At 40.5% G+C, this 25,164-nt stretch overlaps 1 protein-coding gene across 1 annotated transcript in view; it reads right to left on the bottom strand.

Moving 5' to 3' along the window:
* HSD17B12 (hydroxysteroid 17-beta dehydrogenase 12) overlaps window positions 1-25,164 on the bottom strand; it is an 88,990-nt gene that overhangs the window by 36,304 nt on the left and 27,522 nt on the right. The window contains exons 2-3 of the mRNA XM_080394246.1: window positions 19,267-19,313; window positions 14,624-14,699 (exon numbers count right to left, since the gene is read on the bottom strand). Coding sequence (XP_080250372.1) covers window positions 14,624-14,699; window positions 19,267-19,313 — 123 coding nt within the window. The remainder of the gene's footprint in view (window positions 1-14,623; window positions 14,700-19,266; window positions 19,314-25,164) is intronic.

Genomic DNA, 25,164 nt, shown 5'->3' with positions numbered 1-25,164 from the left:
ACTTCTGGTGCCATAAAGCTTTTTGAGTATTTAGTATTTTGAACATAAATCAAAAAGGGAACATGTGGGTGAACAAGAAGAGCAGAACTTCCAAGTTTAATCATTCCAAAACCATTCTGTTACGCTGCCATCTCCATCCTTAAGAGAACAGGAAAAATACACGTAGGTAACTACATTTTGAAATAGAAGAGAGCAAGCATTACATATACTTCGTATAAAACTCAATTCTGCTTCCATTAAGCCGAATTAATTACACTGAATTAAAATCAGTATAATGTCCTCTCAGACTTTAAAAAAGCAGAACAGTAGCTTAACACTGCAGCATCTCTGTTTTGCTGCACCTGACTCCTACTCCAGCATTCCTTAAGGCACCTGTGTACAGCTCAGGAAGGGTTTTTGCAGCAGTTTGCCCCCAGAGCCATTCATAAAAGCAGTGCCATGTTAAAGGAAAAGAATCATTCACAAAAAGATTAGAAGCAGCCAGATTCCCATGATGCTCCTTCCCATTCAAGGGAAAGCCACCGTTCCCATGATCCTGCTGTCCATTCATGCAGAATCATGAATCTACTGAACTCACTGGTTTGCTGGCTGCCTCCCCTCCCCCCATCAATATCCCTAATGGCAGATGAAATTATTTCTCCTCCTTTTCCCTCTCCCCACCCTCAACCTCTTCATCTCTCCTAAACAGCTGCATTGTTTAAAAATCCCCTGAGAGATGTTGCTATGTCAAATGACGACGTAAATAGCATTAAGCCCCTACTGCAGCAGCAGTCTTGTGATCGCGTCAGAAGAAAACCAAGTTCAACATTGCGGGGGGAGGAGGGGGGCTAGAAAGCGTCTATTTTTGAACACAGCTGTTCTGATATTTAGCATACATATTCGAATTCTTACAGGACACCGAATTCAAAGACAGAATTAGAGGCACAATAATACATGCAAGCGGCCTGGCCCAACTTGCACACTTGTACACACGTGCCTTTTTAACCATTTGGTGGGATCTGCAGCTGTCTTCACTGCCACTCAGACACCTCATGAAATGAGAGTTGTTTAAAGGACCCTATCGCTACCCTCACAAATTTGCTTAATTAGTACTGGCTCTTTTATACTAAACACTCTGCATTAGGATTGCTATCGATCTATCTTTGAAACCTTTTGAAATCACGACAGGGATATTAAGAGGATGAAGTAAGAAAAAAATCTGAAGACCTAGTAATACTGTAAAACAAACAAAAAAAAAAGTCCTCACACTACTGTTCCTATAAGACCCTGTTTCGAGCCTTCAGAAAATCAGCAAAGAATAATTACATTTAAGGTAGTTAAACAACACACCTATAAAAAAATGTAGTACTGTTTGTGGATGGAGGGTGGGTGGTACAGTGTATAAGAAACACGAGAAGTAGAAGACTACCTACCAGAATGGCCAGAGGACACAACCTTTGTGTGGTTGCCCACTGCACACATGCAAGACTGTCTTGCTCCAGCACATGCCACCTGCTGATCAAACCCTCCCCTCCCCATTTCACATCAGTGTTCAGGTACCCCGCAACTTCTGCGCACCCCATGCTCTGCCCCAGAACCTGCAACAGGTGGGATGATGCACTACATCAGAGAAAAGACTAGCAGATACACTTGATAAAATGGTTCCATGTCAGATGATGACACAAGAAACAGTCACTTCTGTGTAAGCTCACCCTAGCAGTCAGAGTACAAAGTGCAGAGGAGAACAGATGTGCTTTGCTCTGTATGAACAATGGAGAAGGAAATTTCCTTGATCTCAAGAAGGATTAAGATGTTCTCAAACAGATGGGCTAAAAGAAAGAAATCACACATCCTTGTTTTATCTGCCAAAAAGACTCTGAGATGTAGTGTAACAGAGAAGGAAGCAAGCAGACTATGTTCTAACCCAGGGTATCTAGCAGTGCCTGGGCTCCTGCTGTCTAAGAAGAGAAACCCCAAAACTCCCTGATGGAGCTTTCAGCTTGAAGACCATGAGGTACTGGGGAGCCACAGGGAGCAAAAGAAGGGTATCAAGCCAGATTTTGCAGCCAGCAGCTAGAGGATCTGAAAGAGCTGATATTATCTGCCAGCGTGTCCAGCATTCCTGACGAAATATTGAAAAGTGAATCTGATATTTTGTCTTTGGAACTGGTACTTCAAATGCTTCTTAGCAGAGAACTGAATATTACAGCACCACGTTACCCATAGTTGCAGGAACTGAATATTACACCCCCATGTTATCAGGAGTTGCGCAGCAGTCAGTCACCAACCTACCCATAACATCTCAAGGATGGGAAAGGAAGTTCAGCAAACCTCCTCCACGTTTCTCAACACTGACACACCAGTCTTAAATAATTTCATTTACTAAAAATCTCAGGTGAGATCAGTATTGACCCTACAAATAATTTTTTAACCTGAACTCACATGTACAGTTAATTTACAGGGCCTATATGATCTCAGCCAAGACTTAAAGTAATTTAGCAAGAGACCAACTATGCACAACAGCATCATGGTAATTACTAAAAGCAGACCACGATCTTCTGCAACCACACCATCATTTGAAAAGGTTAGTTGCTGACCACAAAGAAAGGCTCAACAAAACATTTCACAGCTATGAGAAGGCTGAATAAACCAATAGTCGTAACGGTGGTAAGAGCAGGATGGTATGAACATTGTACAAGACAAAAAGGCAAAGTGGACTTTTGTGGAAGACGCTGGGATGGATTCTTTCAAAGATCCAGACAGCAACCCAAAACTGCAGCAGCCTGCAGAGACATAGGCATGTCCCAGACCAGTGTCTACAGAATAACAGTTGTCATGCAAACAAAGGCAGTATAATACACATTAGAAGGAGAACACAATACAACAGAACAGTGCGCCACTTTTTTGCACAGGTGATAAAGAACTGACTCCTGTGGCATGTTCTCATTCTACGCCTTCCTGCAAAATACAGGATGAGATGGTCTGAAAATAAACAGACCATCTTAAACACACACTTCACATACAATCAAGGGATTATCCATAAAAGTGTTTGTATTTCTGAAGAAAACACTACCTTCGGTATCCTCAGAAGAGGACTCCAACTAATGTCTCAAACTTGGCCAAGGTGCCACTATTCAAAATACGCATAAAGACACTTAAGCAGTCATCCCAGGACTGCCCACAGGTACACCTATACAAGTATCTGGTATTCTGTAGCAGATAAAGAGGAAAATGGTATAAAGAAAAGTGCACAGCAATGTTTCCTCAACCTATTAACTCAAGTGCCAACAGTTTGTTGCTCAGAAACTTCCTGAGCTGAGTAGTCTACCCTGATGGCCTTCATCCAATTATTCCTACAGGCCAATCACTACAAATCCTCACGCATTTTCAGCGCCCACCCATCTCACCGCTGCCACATTTTTTTGCTTTTGAACCTGCCAAGAGCAGAAGTGATCAAATTTCCAATTGGTGCGCCTGGATCCATTCTGATTGTTACATCTGACATTAGGTTTTTCAACCGCTGTCTCCTCTTCCTCAGTCATAACTCGTAACAATTTTTTTTTCTTTCCTATTCTTGTCACTAAGCATTGGTTGATATTGCACTGACGACTGGCTGCCAACTTTGAAGAGGTAACTTACTTTCATTACTTGTCAATTTTGAGCCGGAGGACATTAAGTTGTTAATGTTGATTTGTTTTCATGTCCATCTTTTCAGTTTCTTATGCATGTCAGACTTCTATGCATCTTCAGACTTTTTCAGAATTTGAACTTGCCCCTTTCGGCTTTTACAAATCTTACGTTATTAAATTTCACAAGCACAAACAAAGAAGGTGGAATGGCGACAGCAAAACACAAAAGGCACATCTATCCTACACCTTCCTTCTAAGGGGTTTCCACTATGATAAATTTTTAAATACACTCATGCTTTGAAGAAAAATGATGTGTCATGTTGCATGTCCAGATCCCAATACTCTTCCTAAACTCTGGTATTTAAGTTTTATACAGACACTGTCTAATGTTCATGGAAGCTCTTGCATACAAACTTCATTAGAGACTCAGTTTGATATTTTAAAACTGGAAACTAAATTCCAAGTTCAAGATGTTTATTAGAAGGATACTCATGTATTCATAAATGATTTAAATCATCAATAGTTCACAGGAAAGGAATATTTGCTCTTATACAGATTTGTCTTTGGTGTTTACTTACAAATGGTTAGTTAAAGCCTCACTAGGTGAAGCAAAAGCTTCATTAACTCCAAAGGCCAGAGATATTTCTGACTTACAGGAAGCGTATCCAGTGTCTTACTATGCAAGGAAAACACTACTCTTAAATAATTAGGCAAACTAGGCCACACCTTTGCCATGAAAAAGACTCAGGTGCGAAATAGCACTGCATTACCTGGAACACCAGAAAAAAAGGATCACACTAGAAATAAGAAGTGGGAAGTTAGAAACTACAGTGAGCTACATCCTAAATAAATAAAAAAGAATTTTGAAGTGTCTAGGAGATGAGCATCTTCAATTTTTTTTTAAATTATTATTATTTTTTGGAAGCTTGCAAGTAATTCAAAGCAGCAGCCCCCCTGAACTGGAATCTTGGTTGACAGGCTAAGAAAATGGTAAGGAAGTGAAGTTTTCAGACACAGACAAACTGAGCTTGAAAGAAGGCTCCCCCAGAGGGGAAATGTTGTGTACTTACATGCAAAAGCAAACAGACACTAGCCAGGTAGTCAGGAGAAGCAGCTCAGTTTACCTGACAAACAGTGTCAAAGGGGTCTGTGGTACAAAGTCTTGCTGGGAAACAGAAAAACTAGAATATCACCTTCCCTAACAAAAGAACGTCGTACTTCTACCACCTGCTTCAAAGCAGCTGGCTACAGCAGCTTGAATTTGCACAGAGTACATGGAAACAAATCCAGCTAACTTTGCAACAGAGAGATCAGAATACAAGGCCCACATTGCAAGCAGGTATGGGAACAGTTACTTCAAGCTCAGGTAAAGTACATTAAAAAACTCTTGCTAGAACTGAAGCATCTCATCATTTTACATTCAAAGCCTCAGACAAATATCACCATGATAGTTATGCAGTAAACATAAAAAGTCTCACTTGGTCTTTAGCTTCAGGATGGCCAGAAGTCCAAAGAGGTAGAAAAAACAGCTCTTCATTCTTCATCATACAGGATGGAAAAAAAATTAAGTAAGAAGAATCAGCTACATCCACAAATAAACATGTCATCTTTCCAGTACCACTGCAGTGGCAGAACTCACCCTAATCCAGTACCTAGTCTCCAGAAAGAGAGTTTGTAACCTTTTAATAAAGGTTAAGAAGCTGAGAAATGAAAGCGAAACACGAAAACACGAAAAACCCCCTATCAGTCACAGTGAAACACAGAACTACCAGAGAAGTGTTTGGATACTTATAAGCAAAAAGAGCAGAAACCCTGGAGAACCTGCAATAATCTTCAGGAGTCAGATCCCAGTAGCATAGGTAACAGATGGAGAAAAGGTGATCTAGAGCAAAACCTCTGAACTCTTTCGCCACGTGTATTTTATTTATGCGTCAATTACCAAGCCCATCCATAGACAAACTGAATACCTAAGAAGCTAGCCTTTCTAAAAGGCTGAGAGTTCCCATGTATGTAGCTGTATCAGTCCTTGTTCAAAAGGATGGATCACACTTCTCATTTCTGCGAAAGAAGAAACAAGAGACCAGAGCATGGAGAGCAGCACAGAAGCTAAGGGAGGGTCAGTGCTGAACCCCCATCCAGAGGGATGCTGCACAGCAGACATGAGTGCAAGAGAACACGAGTGTTCCGAAAGGGAGTCAATATGCAGCAACAGATACGTATTGTAATAAAAAATCTTGCTGTAAGTTATAGATGTTTCTATAGAAGTCTGAAACAAAGCACTGGTAACCTAAGGAATAACAAAAAAGTTAAAGTACATTGTAGCTAAAAAAAAAAAAAAAAAAAAAGCTCTGTTTGCACTGGGCTTGCAAGAGAAGACTCCAGATAAGAATGCTATACTGTATCCACTTCTGCATAGCATGAGATGCCTGCCTACCATTTACCAGAACTTGCTATGTTTCAACACATTTTAGAACCATATGTGTATGCACATTTGGTCAAGCACTAATGAATAGGTTCAGATTCCTTTCATTCAACTACACGTGCAACACCTTCCAGGGATTCCTTTTATATTTCACCTCTTGCACATGTGATTTCATAAATACAGCTTCCTTAAAAATAGTGAATATTTAAAAAATCTAACCACATGAAAGTACAGAATGAGTAAAAAATGCCAGACCTCATTTAAAATGTTACAATTCTGCTAAACAGCTTTGAAGTTTCAATATACATACACAAGCCAATTCCTCACTTCCTCAGCTTTCAAAGACAATGCAACAGAAGGCAGATCTCTAAGCCAAAGTCCACAAACCCTTGAGCCACAGGGGACATTAAGTTTTTAATGTGTATAAGCAGTACTGTTACTACAAAACATAGGAAGAAAACATGCTTTATTAATACTTTCCTCCATTTGCTCCTCTCTCATTTCCATTACATCAAAATATACAACAGCTTCTAAGACACACTTATCAAGTCAGACAAACATTCTTAGGAACACACAGGATCAATGAATAAGCCCATTCACCCAAATATTATGCTCAACATTGCAAGCTTTCCTAAATCAAGCTTGTCCTAATTACAAAGCTAACTGAAAACACGAAATCAAGCAGCCTTCAAAAACAGCTGCAGAGGCTGACAGCCAGGGGGGCTGCACAGTCAAGTCATCGCAATGTTTCCAAATACCAACATTATTTCAGGCAGCAAGGCAAGCACAGCTTTGATGCTCACCACGCACACCCCCTCGCTCCAGCATGCTGCAACAGGGGTAGGCACGAGAGGCACTGACAGCCACTGCCCTCGTGCAGGTCAGGAGTTCTGCTTAGCAAGAATAGCATCATTTTGCCCTGTGCGGTTTTCCTCATCACCACTTCAAAATATCCACTATGGCTGAAGCTCCACACAGTTCGTCAGGATGCAATCCCAAAGTGTTTCAGAGACAAATGCAGCGTGAGGTGTGGTTAGGTTAGTATTGTGTGACAAGCAGCACCTCAAACTCCCATCCTTCTCTCCTTGCCCTGACACTATTTTCAATCCCCTCTCCAAGGCTTTTTTTGGTATTCATTGGTGGTACTAGTTTTCACACAACATGAAGCAAGCTGGTTTTAATTTACTAACTTATTTTAGGAAGGGCATATGGACTACTTCCAATACTTCTGTAACATTTAGTTTTTCTTAATGTCATTATTATTGCCTACGACAATGTGTATATGCACGTGAATATGAATTTTTCATCACTTTTTGCAAATAAAATCTAATTCTCCAGCCCTGTAATTATTAGAAGACTAGTGATTTTTTTTTAAAAAAAAAAAAAAAAAACAAAAACAACCAAACAACAAAAACCAAATGCAGAATTTTTCAGATTTAAATTCAACAAAGTGAATTCCATGATGATCAGGAGAATTACTTAAAAGAATCTGAGAGTCACTGAAAGGTAGCATAGTATGGATTAACAAAAAAATTGCGCCTTTACTTTCACGTTAATTTCAAGACATTTAAGTCAGTCACTCTACATGAATTAAAACAAATTTTAAAAGTGAAACAAGTTTCTAGGCTAATTCAGCATTATATTATATCCCTGATAGTTTCACCTGCATTCAGCATCCACAGAAAGGTGTTCACTATAGTCAGAAGACAGGCATTTAGAGAACCCTGACAACTGTGCTTTTAAAGTGTTACTTATAAGGGAAAACACATGAGTAAGTAGTCCACATATAATGCACAAAGCAGTGTAGTACCCAGTTCAGCACTGGAAGTGTTGCACATGTATAAGGAGTTACACAGCAAGCATACTTGTATCCATTAGACACACCATTTTTTAAATTATTTTTCATATTCATGGATTTTTTTTTCTAAAGAATCTGTTGTGAAAAACAGACCAAATAAGTTTCCTTTCTCTTTGAAGAGCTACTAACTAGCATGATTTTCCTCACCACAACATACTCCTAAAAAAAACATAAAAGCCATTATCACCATTTCCTCAGCAGAGAAGTCTACCAGGGCTTTTTACAGCTTTGACAAATAAAAAGGGCTTGGTGTAATGGAACTCAACCTGCCAGAAAAGAGACAGGAGACTAAAATACACATTCATAGAATGAAGTTGTAGAAGGAGGACAGCACTGCTTACTTCATCCAGTCTTTTCCCTGTGCCAGTGACCGTTCCCTGTAGACACTCTTAAAAGGCTTAATTTTAAGTCTCTCTCAATAAAGCTTCCACCAATTGACTTAAACCAGATTCGCAAAACAGACCTTCGCTCAGTGAAAAAAATCCAATACTCATTTTTCATGTAATATTTAGTTTATTTTACACTGGAAGTAATAAGCGATATATTATAGCTTTTGTGTTAACAGAAGGTGTTTAATGACCCAGAGACCAGCACAAGGGCTCTTGGTTTTGGCATCCACAAAACGGATTGTTAGCCAAGACAGGCATTAAGTTTGCGTATTAAAGAAAATACAAAGTATTCCCCCACCCAACCCAGCAGAGACAGCAGTGGCCCTGAACGTTTGTAGGGATGACTAATCTCTGGTTCTTCAGTCTAGGTTTCTAAAGTACCAAGTCAGTCATCTGCCCAGTTGGTCCAGCTACATAGTGTGTAAAACACTAAGACTCAAGACACCATTAGGTCCCAGAGTTAGTCCTGAACCTATAGACATGATATATGGAGTATGTGACGTGTGGAAGAGGCTACTTTTGCTGTAGTTTATATTCAGAAAAGGAAACCCAAACCAGCCAATTCATATTTAAATAACTTTTACACATTTCTTCTCCTGGACTTTCTGGGTTAACAAACTATCAACACAGCACAACAAATATTGCATAGAAGCGCTCTGGCAGTGAGGTTCACAGGCAAGCACGCTTCCAATCCTTCTTTCTGGAAGAGGCTAACCCCTTGCCAGGTGTGAAAAGGCACCGTCTGCTAGAACTTGCTAGATCACTTGCTGCTATGTGTAACCCATGACACTGAGTGCTAAACTTTCTCAGACTGGTTTTCATCCTTAAAAGCAACTATGACAACGTGGTCTGTTACTCCATATGCTGACAGGTGGTGTGTAAACAAAGTCCTTTTGCAAGGATGTCCCTAGTCACCTGTAAAACATTTTACTCCTGGTTCATCCTACCTTGTTGCTGCCTCAAAGTTCTCCTAAAGGTTGAAGTAGTCCTAGGATTGCATCCTGTAGCTTGCAGGACATTTGTCAAGTGTTGCTCTCTAAGCATTCTGCTCAGTTTCTTCAAATTAATCCAGGCAAAATTTCACTGAGAAAATGCAAGAGAAGATGATAAAAAAAGAAGAGGGACTAAGCGGGACATCTCAAACCACGGGGGGGGGGGGGGGGGCGGGGCGGGGCAGTGAAGAAATTCTTTAAAAATAAGTTCCCTTCCCAACTGCTCTTTTACATGTCTGACAATTGCTCCTTTAGTAACTGGTTGACACCATTCAAGGCAAAAGCATGGGAACTTTCCTCACTTTCTTCAGAGATGAAAGCCAAGAGCTCATTTTGAATTGAAGATCCTTACACTAGAACTATGTAAAAGGTGACTCCAGTGCACCAAAACAAGTCCAAAATATTTTAAGCAGTTTTGTCAAGTCCAAGACATATAGGGGGATTTCAAGTATGTCCAGCTGAACCTAGCTCAGATGACAGAAGACTGCAAACACATTAGTTTACCTTGAAATAGATCACAAAAGGTCAAAATAACCGCTGGCTTCAGTTAGTCTTCAAGTTAAGCTCAGGAAAGTGAACCTTGTCATTTCTGTGCAAAAATATGACAACTAATTATGTCCCCTTCCTCACCAGGCTTGTCTGCATTTCAACCTTTGCTATTAAATGCAAATGTTATTACTTGCCAACTCCAAGACATGAGGAGGACTTAAGATGCGAGGAGGACTTAAGGAGTGCAGATCGGGGAGGAAATGCAAATGACAGGGCAGAGATTAAGGGGCAAAGTGCTCCAAGGTAGGTGCAGCTGAGCATCTGCAGGGGACAGATTTGCCATGGGGGGCATTGGCCATTTGTAGCAGTAGGTCATGGTAACAGCTGAGGCATGAGCACAGTGGTCAGTGTCAGGTCTGCTTCAGAATGCTCCCCACTATCTTGTTACCAAGAAAGCAGAAGAAAGCTGTAAAATCCACCTACCCAGGAAATGGAGAAGGAACATTTCTAGTTTTGGCACCACATCCCATTCCTCTCTTGTACTCAACAAATCATACCAGAGTAGCGAGAATGCAATAGATCCCAAATCTAAACATGACAGCTATCCATTTACAATGTACCTTAAATCTTAGGGTTACAGAGTAGCTCAAGACGAAACTACCATGACCAAGCAACTCCAGGAACACTACACACTAAGCTCAGGAAACTTACTGGAAATAAGTAGTCAGCTACACAGATCTTAATTTCAAAAAATTATATTTTTCTTAAAGAAAAACGTGTGGCAGAATCAAACTAAAGTTGTAGACACTAGTTCTTAAACAGTATTAAAAGTTTAAAATACAACATATTCCAGTTAAATTATCATTTGCGAGTACACATTGGGAAAAAATGGTAATTTTTTTTCAGTCCAAACAATACCTTAGGAGCTAATGTAATCCCCTGGGCATATACAGTACTTACAACCACCACCTTTAAAGCAGCAGATGGGGATTTACTTCAAAAAAGTTTTGCATTCTATAGTAATTGATGACAAGCTCAGAATCTCCCATGTTGCATTTATATGCACTTACCCACAAGTAAGTAGATATTTACACTGGCAAGCAGGAAAACTATTTAGCTACAAAAGGACTTTGTTTTTTCCTGGCCTCCACAGCTCACACAACTCCACAACCTGTCCTGTGAAGCCATCAGCTAATAACATATACCAATACCAAATTCTTTTGACAATTTCCCTACAGACAAGCCCTCTTTTAAGTGTTTTCCTTGCTTGACTTGTTTTCACTACATTCTTCATATTGCAGCCCCACGGTAATGAGTTTCTACAGCAAAGGTCTTCTCAAGTCTGCTCAGAAAATACCTATCAGCAGCAGTGCAATAACTGAAGCTTTTCTGCTTGCAGATCCATGGTTCTTGAACCAAATGCTGGCACAGAACACCTGAGATGTCTTGGATCATACACATTAAATACAGTAAATCAGGGAACAGCCTCATTATGTGGCATATAAACAACTGTCTCCATCCACAGAGAAGTCTTCTTTCTGATCCTCCCTGAACCTTTGAAAGAGTTTGTTGTGAATATCACATCATTACATACTTTAAAAAGGTCCTGGAGCACTGATGTAGCATGAACTTAACTAGACCAAGCATTTTGTATAGTGACCCTAGTAGTCCATGTTTGTGCATGAAATCTTGATTAAAAGTTCAAATATGTTTCTACAAAATCTAAGTAATTCCATGCAAAGGTGGTCCATGACCTGAGGAGGAAACTCAAAATTTCTTCTTCTTCAGTCTGTGGCCAATGCTCTGTTTCTTATGGAACAAAAAGCAGAATTTCCCTGTTGTGGCAAATAGTACAACAACCAAGTATTCTGCCAAAAAAAAAAATCTGCTTTACAACATGCTTGAAGATACATTGGAAAATCTTCCAAAGTCTTCAACTTCCTGTAATTAATCCACTAATTTTCAATGCTCAAACTGAGCAGCAAGTTCAGAACATTCGGCCTCCCTATAACATCATTACAGCCAGTTTAACGTGCATATACACACAAAAGTATCAGATCCAGGTCAGCTGGCATTTAACAGTCAGAAAGACGTATCAGTACTTCCTTTAAGATGGCGGTTATGCAACTTGCATTTTATACATAGATATCACTCCTAATGTAAGTGTATCCTAAGAGCACAAGAAAGGGTTTTTCTGAAATAGAATGACTAAGTCTGATCCTCAAAAGCCCTCTTGTTAGTTGTGACAGGGGCACCTGTCCATTGACTAGGATGAGGACTCCAATCGATAAAAATGAGGAAGGAACAGAAAACAGCATGGCTCACAAAATTCAAAAGAACTGGAACTAGTTAAACAGCCATTCTTCCTTAAAGTGATTAAGGGTCATTACTCAAGAGGAGCAAGCTTACCTCAATTTGAAGAACAATTGGAGGACCACCACAAAGAAGTTTAAAGCTTACCTTAGGAGCCTGCAAGGGAAACACTCAAGTAGTTACAGCCTAAGCTCCAAAGAAGTCACCTTTTTGGAGCCTAAACACGAGAAAATTCTGTCCAGCTAAAACCTAGGAGGATCTGAAAGTGCGACTCCGGCTTTGCTTGCTTATGCAGGCCATCCCAACCTTTCAGCATGTGGGACAATGAACAAGGTATACATTTCAGTAGCTCAGTGTTGTCAAAAGAAATGTTCTGAAAATCCAGCATGAGTCATCTCATTTCAGAATGGTTTAGGAAAGAAAGCAGAAAAATGTTTGGGTGAGGCCTAACAGTAATTATGTATTACAGGCTGCTCTGCATAGGTATGTGTACCTATTATTTTAATCTGAAAAACTCCCCCAGCAGCTATCATGTAAATGCCAAAAGCTCTAAGCAGTAGTAGATTTATCTGTCCTGTCAGCATCATGCTTAATTCCCGAGGAGGAAGAGAGTTCCAGACTATTATAGAAAGGGTTATGACCACTTTCAGGAAGCTTGTTGCTTCATGCATAAGTGTTTGATTCCAGAACAAGATATTTGTAGATATTTCTATCAGCTGGACTTCTATTTAGCAAGACAACATACAGCATTGTAAGAAACTTGACTGCATATGCTGACACATGCGGCGAATGACCATCCACCTCCTGCAGTGAACTGCCACCAAGACCACATTGTTGCAACTGCTTTGTGCATTTGCACTAAGCTTCAGTACTCACACAGGTTACGCAAGCAGTGACGCCTATACTGTTGCATTTACACTGTGACTGTACTGATGTACCAGGTACGTCCAGACACTGCAGGGACATCTTTAAATGCAGGACACTAATGAACAGAGATAATTACTTCCAAACCAGCTGAAGATAGGACCCTATGCCATCTTCACTCCAAGAAGAAATGCTGTCTACCACCTAAACATACAAGTAGAAAAGACAACTTTTCTGTCTAGAGAATAGTTTCATATGCCATTTTGCACTGAACACTAGAAATCAGAGACAGTAGCATTTGTATCAACAGAATTGCATACCCTCTGCCTTTCAGTAAACTAGTAAACCAGTTACCATTAAGCAAACTGAAGTCCATGACTCTTTCAGTGATCCTTACATTCACTAAGCAGCCACCTACAACTTAGTATAGGACAGTTTGTGGGGGCTTGACTTACAGATTATGCTTTACAGTAAAACAGTGCCACTAACAAATTTAATAAAAGTTTTAACAAACTCAAGCCAAAATAACGCACTTACAACCTGTGAAAGAGAACAGCTCTTAGAATTATCTGCATTGTGTATACAAACCATTTTATGAAAACCTAAGCAAGACAAGGGAGGGTAACACAGAAGTATAATCTTAATGGTTTCCTTACCCAACATCACTACGCCAAGAAACCTGCTTCATAGCACACAACTTCCACTCCTGCTTATCAAAAACTTCTATACACCAGGCTGCATTTTTCACTTTATCTTGACATACTCTGCATAAACTAGTAACCTTGCAGGAAATCTGACTTAAAGAGATATCGATTAAATGAGGGTCCTGCGTTAACAGTTGGACTTTATGATCTTAAAGGTCTTTTCCAAGCTAAATGATTCTATGGTTATACTTTGCTCCAACTGGAAAAATCATTTGTCCGCATGAGACTTGAGGAAGCTTTCTCCTAACTGATCCCATAGAAATACCCACCTTACTTTTGTAATCAGAATATTAAGCTGTTCCCTTATTTTTGCGTTACAGCCATTTACTACACAACTACTGAAGAAACAATCCCTAATACAGGTTTTTAAACACAGTAACTCACTCCCTATATTCATTCCTTTGACTATGCACACTTGTCACCCAAAAAGAGCTTACAGCTCTCTAATCTGATCCAAGTAGTTTATCCAAACAGAACAAAAAAGGGAGAGGAGAGGGAAACTACCCACAATAAATTTGTATACTTGGTATTATAACAAGCAACTTAAGGAACATGTTTTCAACAACTCTGACTTACAAAGAAACCACCCTTAAGGCTGAAGCCCATGAAATCGAACTTGCTTCAAGCTGAGGGAATATTCAGATGAATTAAAGGCTACATGGTTTTTGCCTTATGATTTTAGACAGCTACTATGGGGATAGGTGGTATTTTGGACTGACTTGGTAAGCTGTTCTTATGGAAGGCTAAGAGTTTTAGAAGTACTTATCCCAGAATTAAGCCCTATTGTTTTCAGAAGTTAAACATGAACACCCATAAAATTAATCTGCAAGGCCTTTACCACTTATATCTAACATTTGCACTATGCACAACAGCAAAGCTTTTTCAAAATTAGAGCTGTATATATTAGCATGTATGAAGCTCATGTGCAACTGTATTTATTTATAAGCATGCCCATGAAGTTTAGGAAAGAAGTTTTCGACTCACTTATTTCACTAGCAACCTGGTCCAGTTTTTCTTTTGACCTACTGATTAGAGCCACCTTCATTCCACATCTTGCTAACTGCAAGAAAACAGGAGACATAGAACAGTCATAAATCACTTCCAAGTTAGTATCCTAATTAAAAGAATTGCATAATTTATCAAATATCACATATATATGACCAGCAATTTTGAAAAAATTACAATTTTAAATAGACACATGAATGGGAAAACCAGGATAAATACTTCTTACTTGATTCCCTTCATGACAAATTTGTTACCTTCTCAGTCATGCAATACAGGTGTATAAGTACATTTATAAAATAGAAAGCAAACAAGCAGGTATTTTACAGAAATTTTACCACACCTCTGCAAGTCAGAGCAAAGAAGTTATTACCCACAATTAAGTTTAACATGCCAAGTTAAGATATCCATGGTCACTTGAACACCTGTGTTACAAAATTACCCCAGCACCCAATACTTCCTTCCTTTAGTCAGGCTCCACTCAACTTTGTACTAATCATAGATATAAAGGTTAGTTTACTCATGCATTTCTTTTAGGGAAGCTATCTGTGTAACTTAAGCTGTGGCCAGAGGATATCCTGGTCTCAAATCAGACATACTACTGCAAGTTTGAAATGAGAACAACTGAATTTAAAAGTGTCTGCAGAAAGAGAGCTACATATCTGAATTACTCCGCAATGAAAACAATGTTTGTGACTATTGTAAGTCCCTGTTCCAGTGAAAAATAACAATATATCCACAGTTCATAGTGACACTGCCTTCCAGACACTTAACACCTACATATAAAAAACAGGTAAGTTATCATTGCTCAATAAAACTCCTTCATTGCCTTAGGAAGCCAGTGAGAATGGGTCTCGAATGAAAAAAAAAAAAAAAAAACACAAACCCAAACCACACACACCCCACACAAAACGAAACCTAAAAAATTCCACACCACCACAGCATGGTACAGCAACAACCTAAAGAGACTTAATCTCATCTACCTTTCCAGCAGAAGCACACAAAACAAGAAAGCTTCTTTCAGAGAGAAGCATGACCAAGTTCATTAGTGACCTCCACGCTTTACTCACATGTGTGATCTCTAAGCAGAAGAAATCTCATACTAGATCTCTCATGAGCGTAGAGTGAGGTGTGATGAAACCAAAGACACTCACTAGGAGCTGCTAACAAACCACTGCCAAGTTCAGGCTTATGGGTAACTTAAGCTTTCCACTCAAGGAAATGATGTGGTGTTATGAGGACGAGTGTCTAAAAGGGATGAATACATCCATCTCCAGATAAGCACCTAGCTCACTGGATTAACTTTTCATGAAGCCAACAGTAGGCTTAGAAGGCAGTGGGAAGAAGGGAATAACATAGTGCACTCTCATTCCACAGGATCAAGGCAGTGAAGGCAAACACTATACCTAAAACTATCTCAGCCTGTGACACTGAGGACAATCTGACAGTAATCCACTCAAAAGTCTGAAACAGCTGTGGTCCCATGGGGCAAAAAAGCCCCAAAGATGTTCCCCATGACGCAAACTCCAGACTGCTGACAGGCAGTTTGCTTGCTTTCAGCAGCCATGACCTCTGGGCTCTCAAATTGCTGAAGTAGGTACCTGAGCTTTATGGAAAACTATCCAGCTGTACTTGTCTCAAAAGCCAAGGCAGTAAAGCCGTGCCAACGCACTCAGCAGAACCTCTGCGTGTTTAGAGAACTTCTGCCACAAGAGTGAGCTTGCAAGAAACTGCTGCTGCATTCACATTAAAGGGACACACCATGAGAAGTGCATTCGAAATCTGGAAACAGAAACCCGTTTGCAAGAGGAGTTCTCAAGAGTACAAAGCCCATAAAATGACCAAGGAAAGAGCCTGCAACTAGGAACAAATACCACTAAGAGAAATAATCAAACTTGGAAAAGACAGTGCTCAACAGCAAGTTTGGTTTGAGTCTGATGCAACCAAATCGGTTTCTGCCGAGTGCTCTGACTTCACTGGTAGAGGCCTAGTGGAACCACAATAGCCCAAAGACCAATAATGATCCTCTGAGATCCCAGTAGCTAATTATGTTTTTATGTAAGATCTTTGGCACGTTGTCTCTAGGGTCATGAAAAGGCTGCACAAGAAGACCTTAAAACTCATCACAAAACTCACCGGAGTAGCAAGCATTGGCAAGATACTTTCATAGCTAAAGGACTGATGCAAGCAAGAGTCACCATTCTAACACAGCTGGTGGATGTAGACATCTGATTTCTTAAATGTCATGTTCGTAACTACCACTTTTTCCACCTTGGTAGCAAAACATAGGCGCTTTTAAAGCCCTTTCTCTCCAGGATGGAAAGGAATGTCAATGACAGCCCACCAAAGCAGAGTTAAAGCTCTTGTTAAAGTATAGCAAGAGGATCTAAAAAAGCAATGCTATGCACATCTGCTTAGTGGAGTACTACAGAGCACACAATGGGATCACAACCTCTAGTTTATCACTAGCATACAAACACATCTAAGGTTAAAATTTAACTCATGATTTACAAAAGCAAACAGCAATACAGGGGTAACAAGTAATGATTTCTGACCATATCCTTTAAAAAAAAAAAAAAAACAACCAAAAAAAAACCCCACAAAAAACAACACAAACACGAAACCATGCTGCTTTGGAATCAAAGACTGGGTGATCACTACCCAGACAGAGAAAACTTGCATTTACCATGGCACCACCTTTCATGAAGAGGTGGTCTAGTGATGAAAAGGCTGCTAGTGCCAAGCAAAGAATAGAGATCTAAATACTGCAAGAGCAGAAAGTGTAAAAATGGCTCTTTGCTTGGAAAAGAAGGAAAATAAAGAACACAGCAGAGTATAACTGGAAAGAATCCACAAATTTGTAACGTTCTTCCATCACTTAGCAGTGATCACGTCAAACTTTCAAAGAGGCGATTCTCAACACACCATTATATTTCTCACGAACTCATCCAAGGAGAAGGAAGTAATCTGCATGATCATGACAACAGCCATCAGCACCCAATCAGCTGTATGCCAGTGGCATTTATAGTAACCTGAAGGTAGTTTCTAGTAGAAAGTCAAGCTTCTGCTGACAGTCTTATGAAGAAACCTCTAGAGTTAATTGAAAGACTGAGAAGTCTTTCCAGGTATTCCACATTTCACCCCACACCCACGCTTTACTTCATCAAGTACTCTTCATCCACCTAAACTCTCAAAGGGTGAATTTTTATCTTATTCTAAATAAATAAATAAATGAATAACAATCATAAAAAAACTCATGACAAATTTGCTTTATTCTATAGCCCAAGAATGAATATATGTGCCCTTCTCTTCTGGGGTGCTTTTGGGTGTTCTGTGCCAACAGCAACTATGGCAAAGAAGCTGAAACAGTCGGTTTCCCAGCAGCAGATCAGCTTTCTTAACGAGGGTTCACATACCGGGCTCTGCCAGCAGCACATGTTCATGTCTAAAGGCAGCCTCTGGTTCTTGGAGACACCAACAGAACCTAAAGCAAGCTGTAGTTTCATTCACTCAATAACCTAACACAGATCATTAAACCAATCCCCCATGATGATCAGTGGGTGTCTCTCACATCAGAGGACTTCCTCCTCATAGTGCTATGCCCTGGGCACAGTGACCTCCTTCCACTTACTCTAGGCAGTTAAATTTAAGTATTGCATCATTTGCTTCAGTGCCAGGTAACTGGGATATTTGGCAGGTATGAGCTGCCAGCTCTAGGCCAGAATCAGGTGCTGCTGGCACCAGGCTTAATTCGCTTTGCAGTCAACCCCCCCTTCTTGACCCACAGCATGACAAGGTGCTATTTTCTGCAAAGCAGAAAGGAATTTAAGGGCCAGGGGTACAGGTAGCAGAGCACACAGGGATGTAGGGAAAACTGAAGGACAAGGACTACCCATGAAGAGGAATGCTACTTTCCCTGTGGGCTCCACAGAACAGAAACTTCAAGAAAAAGGAATATCTCACAACTGATCTCCTCACGCTAAGTCGTGCTGGTGTTTCAGAGAACACAAACATGAGTACAGACTGGCTCACTTTGATACTGATGCTGGAGCTGAAAGTTATTTTTGCTATAAATTGTTGTAGTCAGCACTATTTGTCATGATGTTCTCTGGGCTTATAGGCTAAATTGCCCCATACTAACAGGCACTTTCTGTCTTAAGCAATACATTCCAGTACCGTATTTGGAGCCCACATATCCATCAAGAGAAAAAGTACAGTAAAAGAGATAGAGGTAAAACCCAGCTTCAGAGACTTCATGAACTATAGTTAATAATTGGAACGTACTGCAACCAGCTAGAAATGCCATTTAGTCAGTGCCTGAAAATACCAAAAAGAAATAGCAAAGGTAGAGAAAGCTAACAATTGTAACAACTAGAAAAAAATAAAAAAAAACAACTAGAGGACAAGGTAAAGGCTGAAAACAGAATTCACAAATTAAGGAAGCTAACAAAAAGGGATAAAATTCTTGGCTGGTCACCAGAGGGAGACAAGGCAGGAGACCTCTTTCTCCACACATACCTGTTAAATAAAGGCGAGGAGATATGACCTACTACTTGACAGAGTTAAGACAGCATGACATCTTGCCAAGGATCAAGGTATCACTTGGAAGTGCTAAGAATTCTTACCTCTTCTGCATAGGCTTTTCCAATCCCATCAGTAGCTCCTGTGACCACTGTAGAGGGGGAAAAAAATATACATTAGCTGCTTCACAGAAATAACTGCAATGAGTGTTTATTAGTAAGCTATTAAAATACTCATTCCAGCCAAGAGACATATCAAAACATATCTGATTAGGTGTACAATTTTGAATAAATCTCTTAGAGAACTCAAACTAAAACCTTTCCACATGTAAGAAAGGAGAGGAAGAGACTGAGTTAGGAGCCTAACTGTTTCAAGATTCAGGTTCAGCACTCCTCCTCATGCCAGTCCTCTGGCCCACTATGCTTCTTCAGAAGCGCTGCAGACTAAGGAAGATTTCCAAGTCATTTAACTAAGAAAAGCTCAGTTATAACTATTAAAACAGCTCTCAACTTAGTTTTAAGTACACTGTAAAATGAAAAGTATCTTAAAGCCTTTAAGCATCCAATAAAACAGACATTTTAGGACACGAGCAACAGGTCTCTGTTAGTGACTCTCCAGTAGATTTCTGTGGCCATTGTGCTTACTACGAACAGCCAGTATAAGTGACTGATCAGTAGCCATTAGTTGCAAGCTGGGCTTCTAGAGCTTAAACTTTCACCTGTGGGTGACTGGGATCTGTGTCAAGCCTCAAGTCTTCCTAGGATTCTTTTCTGCATGCTGACAAGCTCTCAGCGACTCAACACGTCATCAGTTTGACAGATTATTCCACGACTCTGACCACACCAGTAGCCACTCATCTCAGTTTGCCCACTAAACAGCAATTCTTCCATCCAAAAGCCACGTTCCCAACTACTTTTCAAGCAAGCACATCCAGCACCACTTCCTCCTCATCAAACCAATGCCTACAGCTCAACATCCTTACTCATTTAGCTTTACTCATTCTCCTGTCTCTGCTCTCACTTCCAAGTGGCTAGAGAATATACTCCTGGATTTTTCTGTTTGTACTCATTAGATCTGAACAACTTCAGGGATAAGCAGTGGAAGCATAAATGAACACAAGACATGCCCAAATAACTGGGCTTGTTTAATGTTTCAGAAAACTGAACCGAGAGTGTTGGTTGAACTCTCAGGTCAACCTCTACCTGAGTGAAACTCACAGCAGATGGAGGTGTTGTCCAGCACTAGGATCCAGCAATAACTTCCCTTCAGGGCACCAGAAGGAGATGTGTTTGCACATGATTTGATTAGTCACTGCCTGCAGATCACCCATAACAGCTGGCATGCAAACAGCAGCCAGAATATTTCTGTTTGAGTAATAACAGCTAGGAAATGCTGTAACTATTTCAGTTTCTGTGCCTGCTAGCTATAAATAAGTGGATGTAATAGCAAGTGATGAAGCTGCCAGTGATGGTCCTATCTGAGCTTGAACGGCCAGCCAACAGTGCAGTAACAGGCTCGGAATGGAAGATAGTCATGCCCTTGATTTAAGCTAGGTTTACGGATGACCCTAGATGAAGGTACATACACATACATTTATCCCTTCCCTGGTTTCAAGGCTTATTTGCAAGATGCTGTAGCTCCCATGTGATAAGGATGTGCACGACTGTACCATACGCGTATTAACACATACTGCACACACAGGATGCCCCAGCTAGTAAACAGCTCTAGCTGCTGCACCATGAGCTCTAGTGAATTTTATCGAGAAAACCAAGTGCCTGGGTCACACCATTTTGCCACTTGCCATCCAGCCACAATTAGAGAAATGAGTCACAGTAACAAATCCCCACGTAGAGAAGTCAAGCAAGGGTCCAAATGATGAAAAAAAGCAGACCTTGGGGAAGAAATCAAGAATGTATTCCCAGGAGTCCACTTGCTACAACCAAACTTGCACCAATATTGTTACCCATGTACCAGACAGCACTACAGTCCTTCAGGATGGCACCATCCCTTTAGTTCAAGGACTAACAAGCTTCAGTTTCAGCCTTACTGATCTTGGGTTTCACACTATGTATTATCACATAATTTATTATTGCTGCAGTAAAACAAACAGGAGCACAGCGAAAACCTGTGCCCAGTACCACTCCCCACTAGGCTTACAACAGTAGTTGGATATGCTCTAAGTTGACCCAATCTGGCAAACAGTCCACTTCCATGACTCTGTAAAAGGGGTTTGTTTCCTTCATTCTAGTTAGGGAGGTACCTAAAAAGCAGCTATTCCCTATAACGCTTATAGATAGTTTCTCCTCCTTCCAACTCAAAATTCATGGATTTAATGGTTTCATTCCCAGATAACAAGCTCAGCATTTAAAAATACTGTTTTCTGACACTGCGAGTTGTTCACCTTTAGCAGCTACAGCTAAGAGTGCATGCTCCATAAGGCAGGGACTTCAAAAAGCATCTGCAGCACTTTAAAGGCTTAATAAAGTGCAAGTACAATTTCAGTCAAGGATATTTACCTCATTTATTGAATCCATTGCTTAGGTAAATTGTAATAGAAGCGGCTGGAGCATGAGACAAGCTGAAGAGTGGGGATTTCTATCTGAAGTACAAGTAACAGGATGGTTCCTCCCTTCTTAGGTCCTACTTCTACTTAAAATCACCTGTAGTCCAGAGGCTAAAGTACCTTCCAGAACATAACTTGAGAAATTTGGACAAATCTAATACAGATAAATGATGAAAAACATTACGAAATCCCACCAGGAAGGGGAAAAAAAAAAAAGAAAAAGTGCTTGAACCATCACTTACATAAACAGACACCTAGCTAATACATATTACTGTTTTGCTTCTGCTGCAGGTAAAAGCATAGGCATCAAAATAAAGCATGCAGCTAGTTTTTCTTAGCAATAAGGGAAATCCTCTTCTCACAAGAAGGCACTAATAGGATCATTTTATTAATGACTCCCCTTCATGCAGGATAACTTTGTCTCTTGCTCTGTGTTCCCACATCATCTTGTGGAGCAAACACAGTACAAGGATGGCTTTCTAACATACAACCAAAAAGCCACCTTTTTTTAGGCCACACTTCCCTTCCCTGGGCACTTCAAGAGAAGCCACCTGGCCTAGCTTCACCCATTCTAAGTAAATGGATTTCCCATCAGCAGCTGCACTGGTGCAGAAGCCACCAAAACTGGCACCGGAGGACTGCAACTGGGAAATGTGCTGATACAGATTTTTCCTGCTCCTGACCAGTAGCACCCAGTTCAGCAAGGGAGCTGTAGTTACTGCCCATTTATGGGATAATTAGAGAGGAGTCTGGTGGGTCAGAAAGCCTGCCCAGCTAGACACCAGCCGGAGCAGACAGCATACTTAAGCCCTATGTTGTAAAAACAAGGAAGAGAGGTGGGGTAAAGACAACTGACTGGACCATCACAATGTCCAGCTTCAGCAACCTTACCTTCCTCCACGTTTTGAGTTACCTGAAGCGTATATGCATGCTGCAGGGAAGGGGAGAGCAATAAAAAGAAGCAGCTTTGGTAAGACTTGTGCCTTAGCAAGGCACTTGTCATTTATTAAATTTCATATTGATTACGTTCATCTCTAGTTTCTGCTCCAGAGCCAAGTGTTAGTTTTAACCGCTCTAAAGCTGTGCCAGTTTAACTAAATCTTTACTATCAACTTGATGTGCTGAAGCTAGTTTTAACTCCAAGTGTGGATTAAGCTTTTAAATTCTGTTTCTTCTGCAGTGTCTTCCAACAAAAGTTACAAGCTGCAGTTGGCAGAGCTTAAAGAAGGCAAAGCAAGTAGGGTAGGAATAAGTTATTGTCTGTAAAAAAAGCTGCACCAGCTCTTATGTGTGATTATACACATCTACCCCATAGACTAACTGTAGTAGCTTCCCACTTCAGCCATCTGCCGTCTCCAGAAGAGAGCCCAGGCAGCTCGTGTGTGAGCCCACCAAACAAAAGTTTGCCTGAATGGAAGCTTGTACTGAAACACTGATTTTAGGCAAAGACATAAACATCAATCTTCCCCCAACTATTGGGGCTGTAGAAGAAAAGGGGAAGAAAATTAAGGAAAGGTATCCAGTAACGTGACATACTCTGAAAACAGTTCACTTAATAAATCAATATATGCGCATTGGGCTGGAGATGTTCTACCCCACAAGCTACCACTAGCCAGCGTTCAACTCTGGACACAAGGTATTTCAGAAAATAATTGGACTGCATTTGGAACAGATTCCCATCTCAAGACATGTTTTTCTGAAACTAGCATGTAAGTACAGACCTGGAACGTGCAAGACTACATCATCTGTTCTCCATTCTGAGAAACCTGCCTGAAGACTCCTGTTTTGAGACATATAGCTTGGCCCTCACGAGTACAGAACACTGTAAGGAACATTTGTTGCTCTTTATGTAATGACACGTTCTTGAATATGTAAGACTGGCGTAATCATTGCTATAACGGCTAACTGATGTATGCATGGGTTTTATCCTCTAGTCCTAGCTTTCACTTCAGCTGTGCACGAACAGCCTTATATTCCAACTGACCCTATACTGTCCAAAATAGCAGATAAGTAGTGGGAAAGCTAGTAAAACACTTAATTCACAATTCATGATAGCCACTGGTGTACACCACATAAGTGTCTTTGAACCCACCGATGCTCTGGATACAGTCTTAAAGTGTAGGTATGCAAAGAGAAACTTCAATGTACTATCAAGGTCTCTGAACAAGGCAAGCAGTATGGGGCATCATCTATCTGCTTACACCGCTCAAGGAGGCTATGCTGTATGTGTGCTGTAGATCTTTCAACTGCCATTGCATATACACAAGTCAACTGCAGAAGAACTCAGATCAGCAGTTAAGTTTTTAATTACAGTATTATCCTTAACACATCACGCAATCACTTCCATAAATCACCAAAAGCATCTTAGGACATTAGGGCATCTTTGCCCTAACAACTGTGCCAGAATTTTGATTCCTATATGGTGTGGGGAGGGAAGAAAAAGAAACAAACAAGCCACCCACACCTTTTCACCTCCTGCTTTGAGTTTAATTACATAAACTTTGACTTCTTACAGTGACCTCTTCAATTTAAGATACAGCTACACAGAAGTCCACCACAACCTCTACTACTGGACTACTTATTGATTAGACACAACTCACACTAATCCTCTAAGCCTTAACCCCACCTAGCCACTTTACCTCCTAATGTTTCACATTGTGTGTTTACACAGCTTTTGTCACATATACAACAGATATGATGCAGTTCATAGGCACTGGGCATCATTTCCCACCCAGTACGAAACTCAAGGCAACCCTTGACAAATACAGGGCAAAGTTAAACGAACTCAGCAGTCAGAGAAATGCATGGTCTTGCACTAAAAGGAAACAGCTTTCCTGATATTAAAAAAAGCCATAGACCAAGCCCATGAAAGAAGTTGTGTAACCAACCAGTGACTTTAGCATGGAATATTAATATGCCAAGTGGTACATGACTTCAGGGGTTACAAAGGTAGGCACCCCTCCAGAAGACTTCCAAAGGGCTGAATATGCAAATGCTTCCAATAGCTCCTGCATCCTTCAGAAATCCCACAGCCCACGGCTAAACAGGCATAGGATAAGGTACCACCAATGGTGCATGGAGCTCGCATGTTCTTTCTGCTTGTAACAGCCCCTGCCTTCCCAAATAAGAGGTCACTTAGAGAACATCCACCACCTAAGTAGTATGCTGGATAAACATTCCCTGCTGTTAAAAAGGGGGGTACTGCTCTACAGCCAGGCAAGAGCAGCACCTAGCAGACCACAGCAGTCTGTTCTGTGACTGAAGTGAATACTCAACATCCAGAAAGAACATTTTAATCTGCTTCTTATGCAGCCAGGACATCTTAAAACAAAAAACAAAGAATGGTGCAGTAAAGCATGAGGCAGGCATGTAGAAATCATCTCATCTCATGATGGGAACAAGGACCAGCACTGACACAGGGAAAAGGAGCAACAGCAAG

The sequence above is a fragment of the Falco punctatus genome (genome assembly GCF_963210335.1).
Source record: "Falco punctatus genome assembly, chromosome: 7".
NCBI classification, from domain to species: Eukaryota; Metazoa; Chordata; class Aves; order Falconiformes; family Falconidae; genus Falco; species Falco punctatus.
The sequence above is the reverse complement of the archived record's forward strand: the minus strand, read 5'-3'. Positions and strand labels throughout refer to the sequence as shown.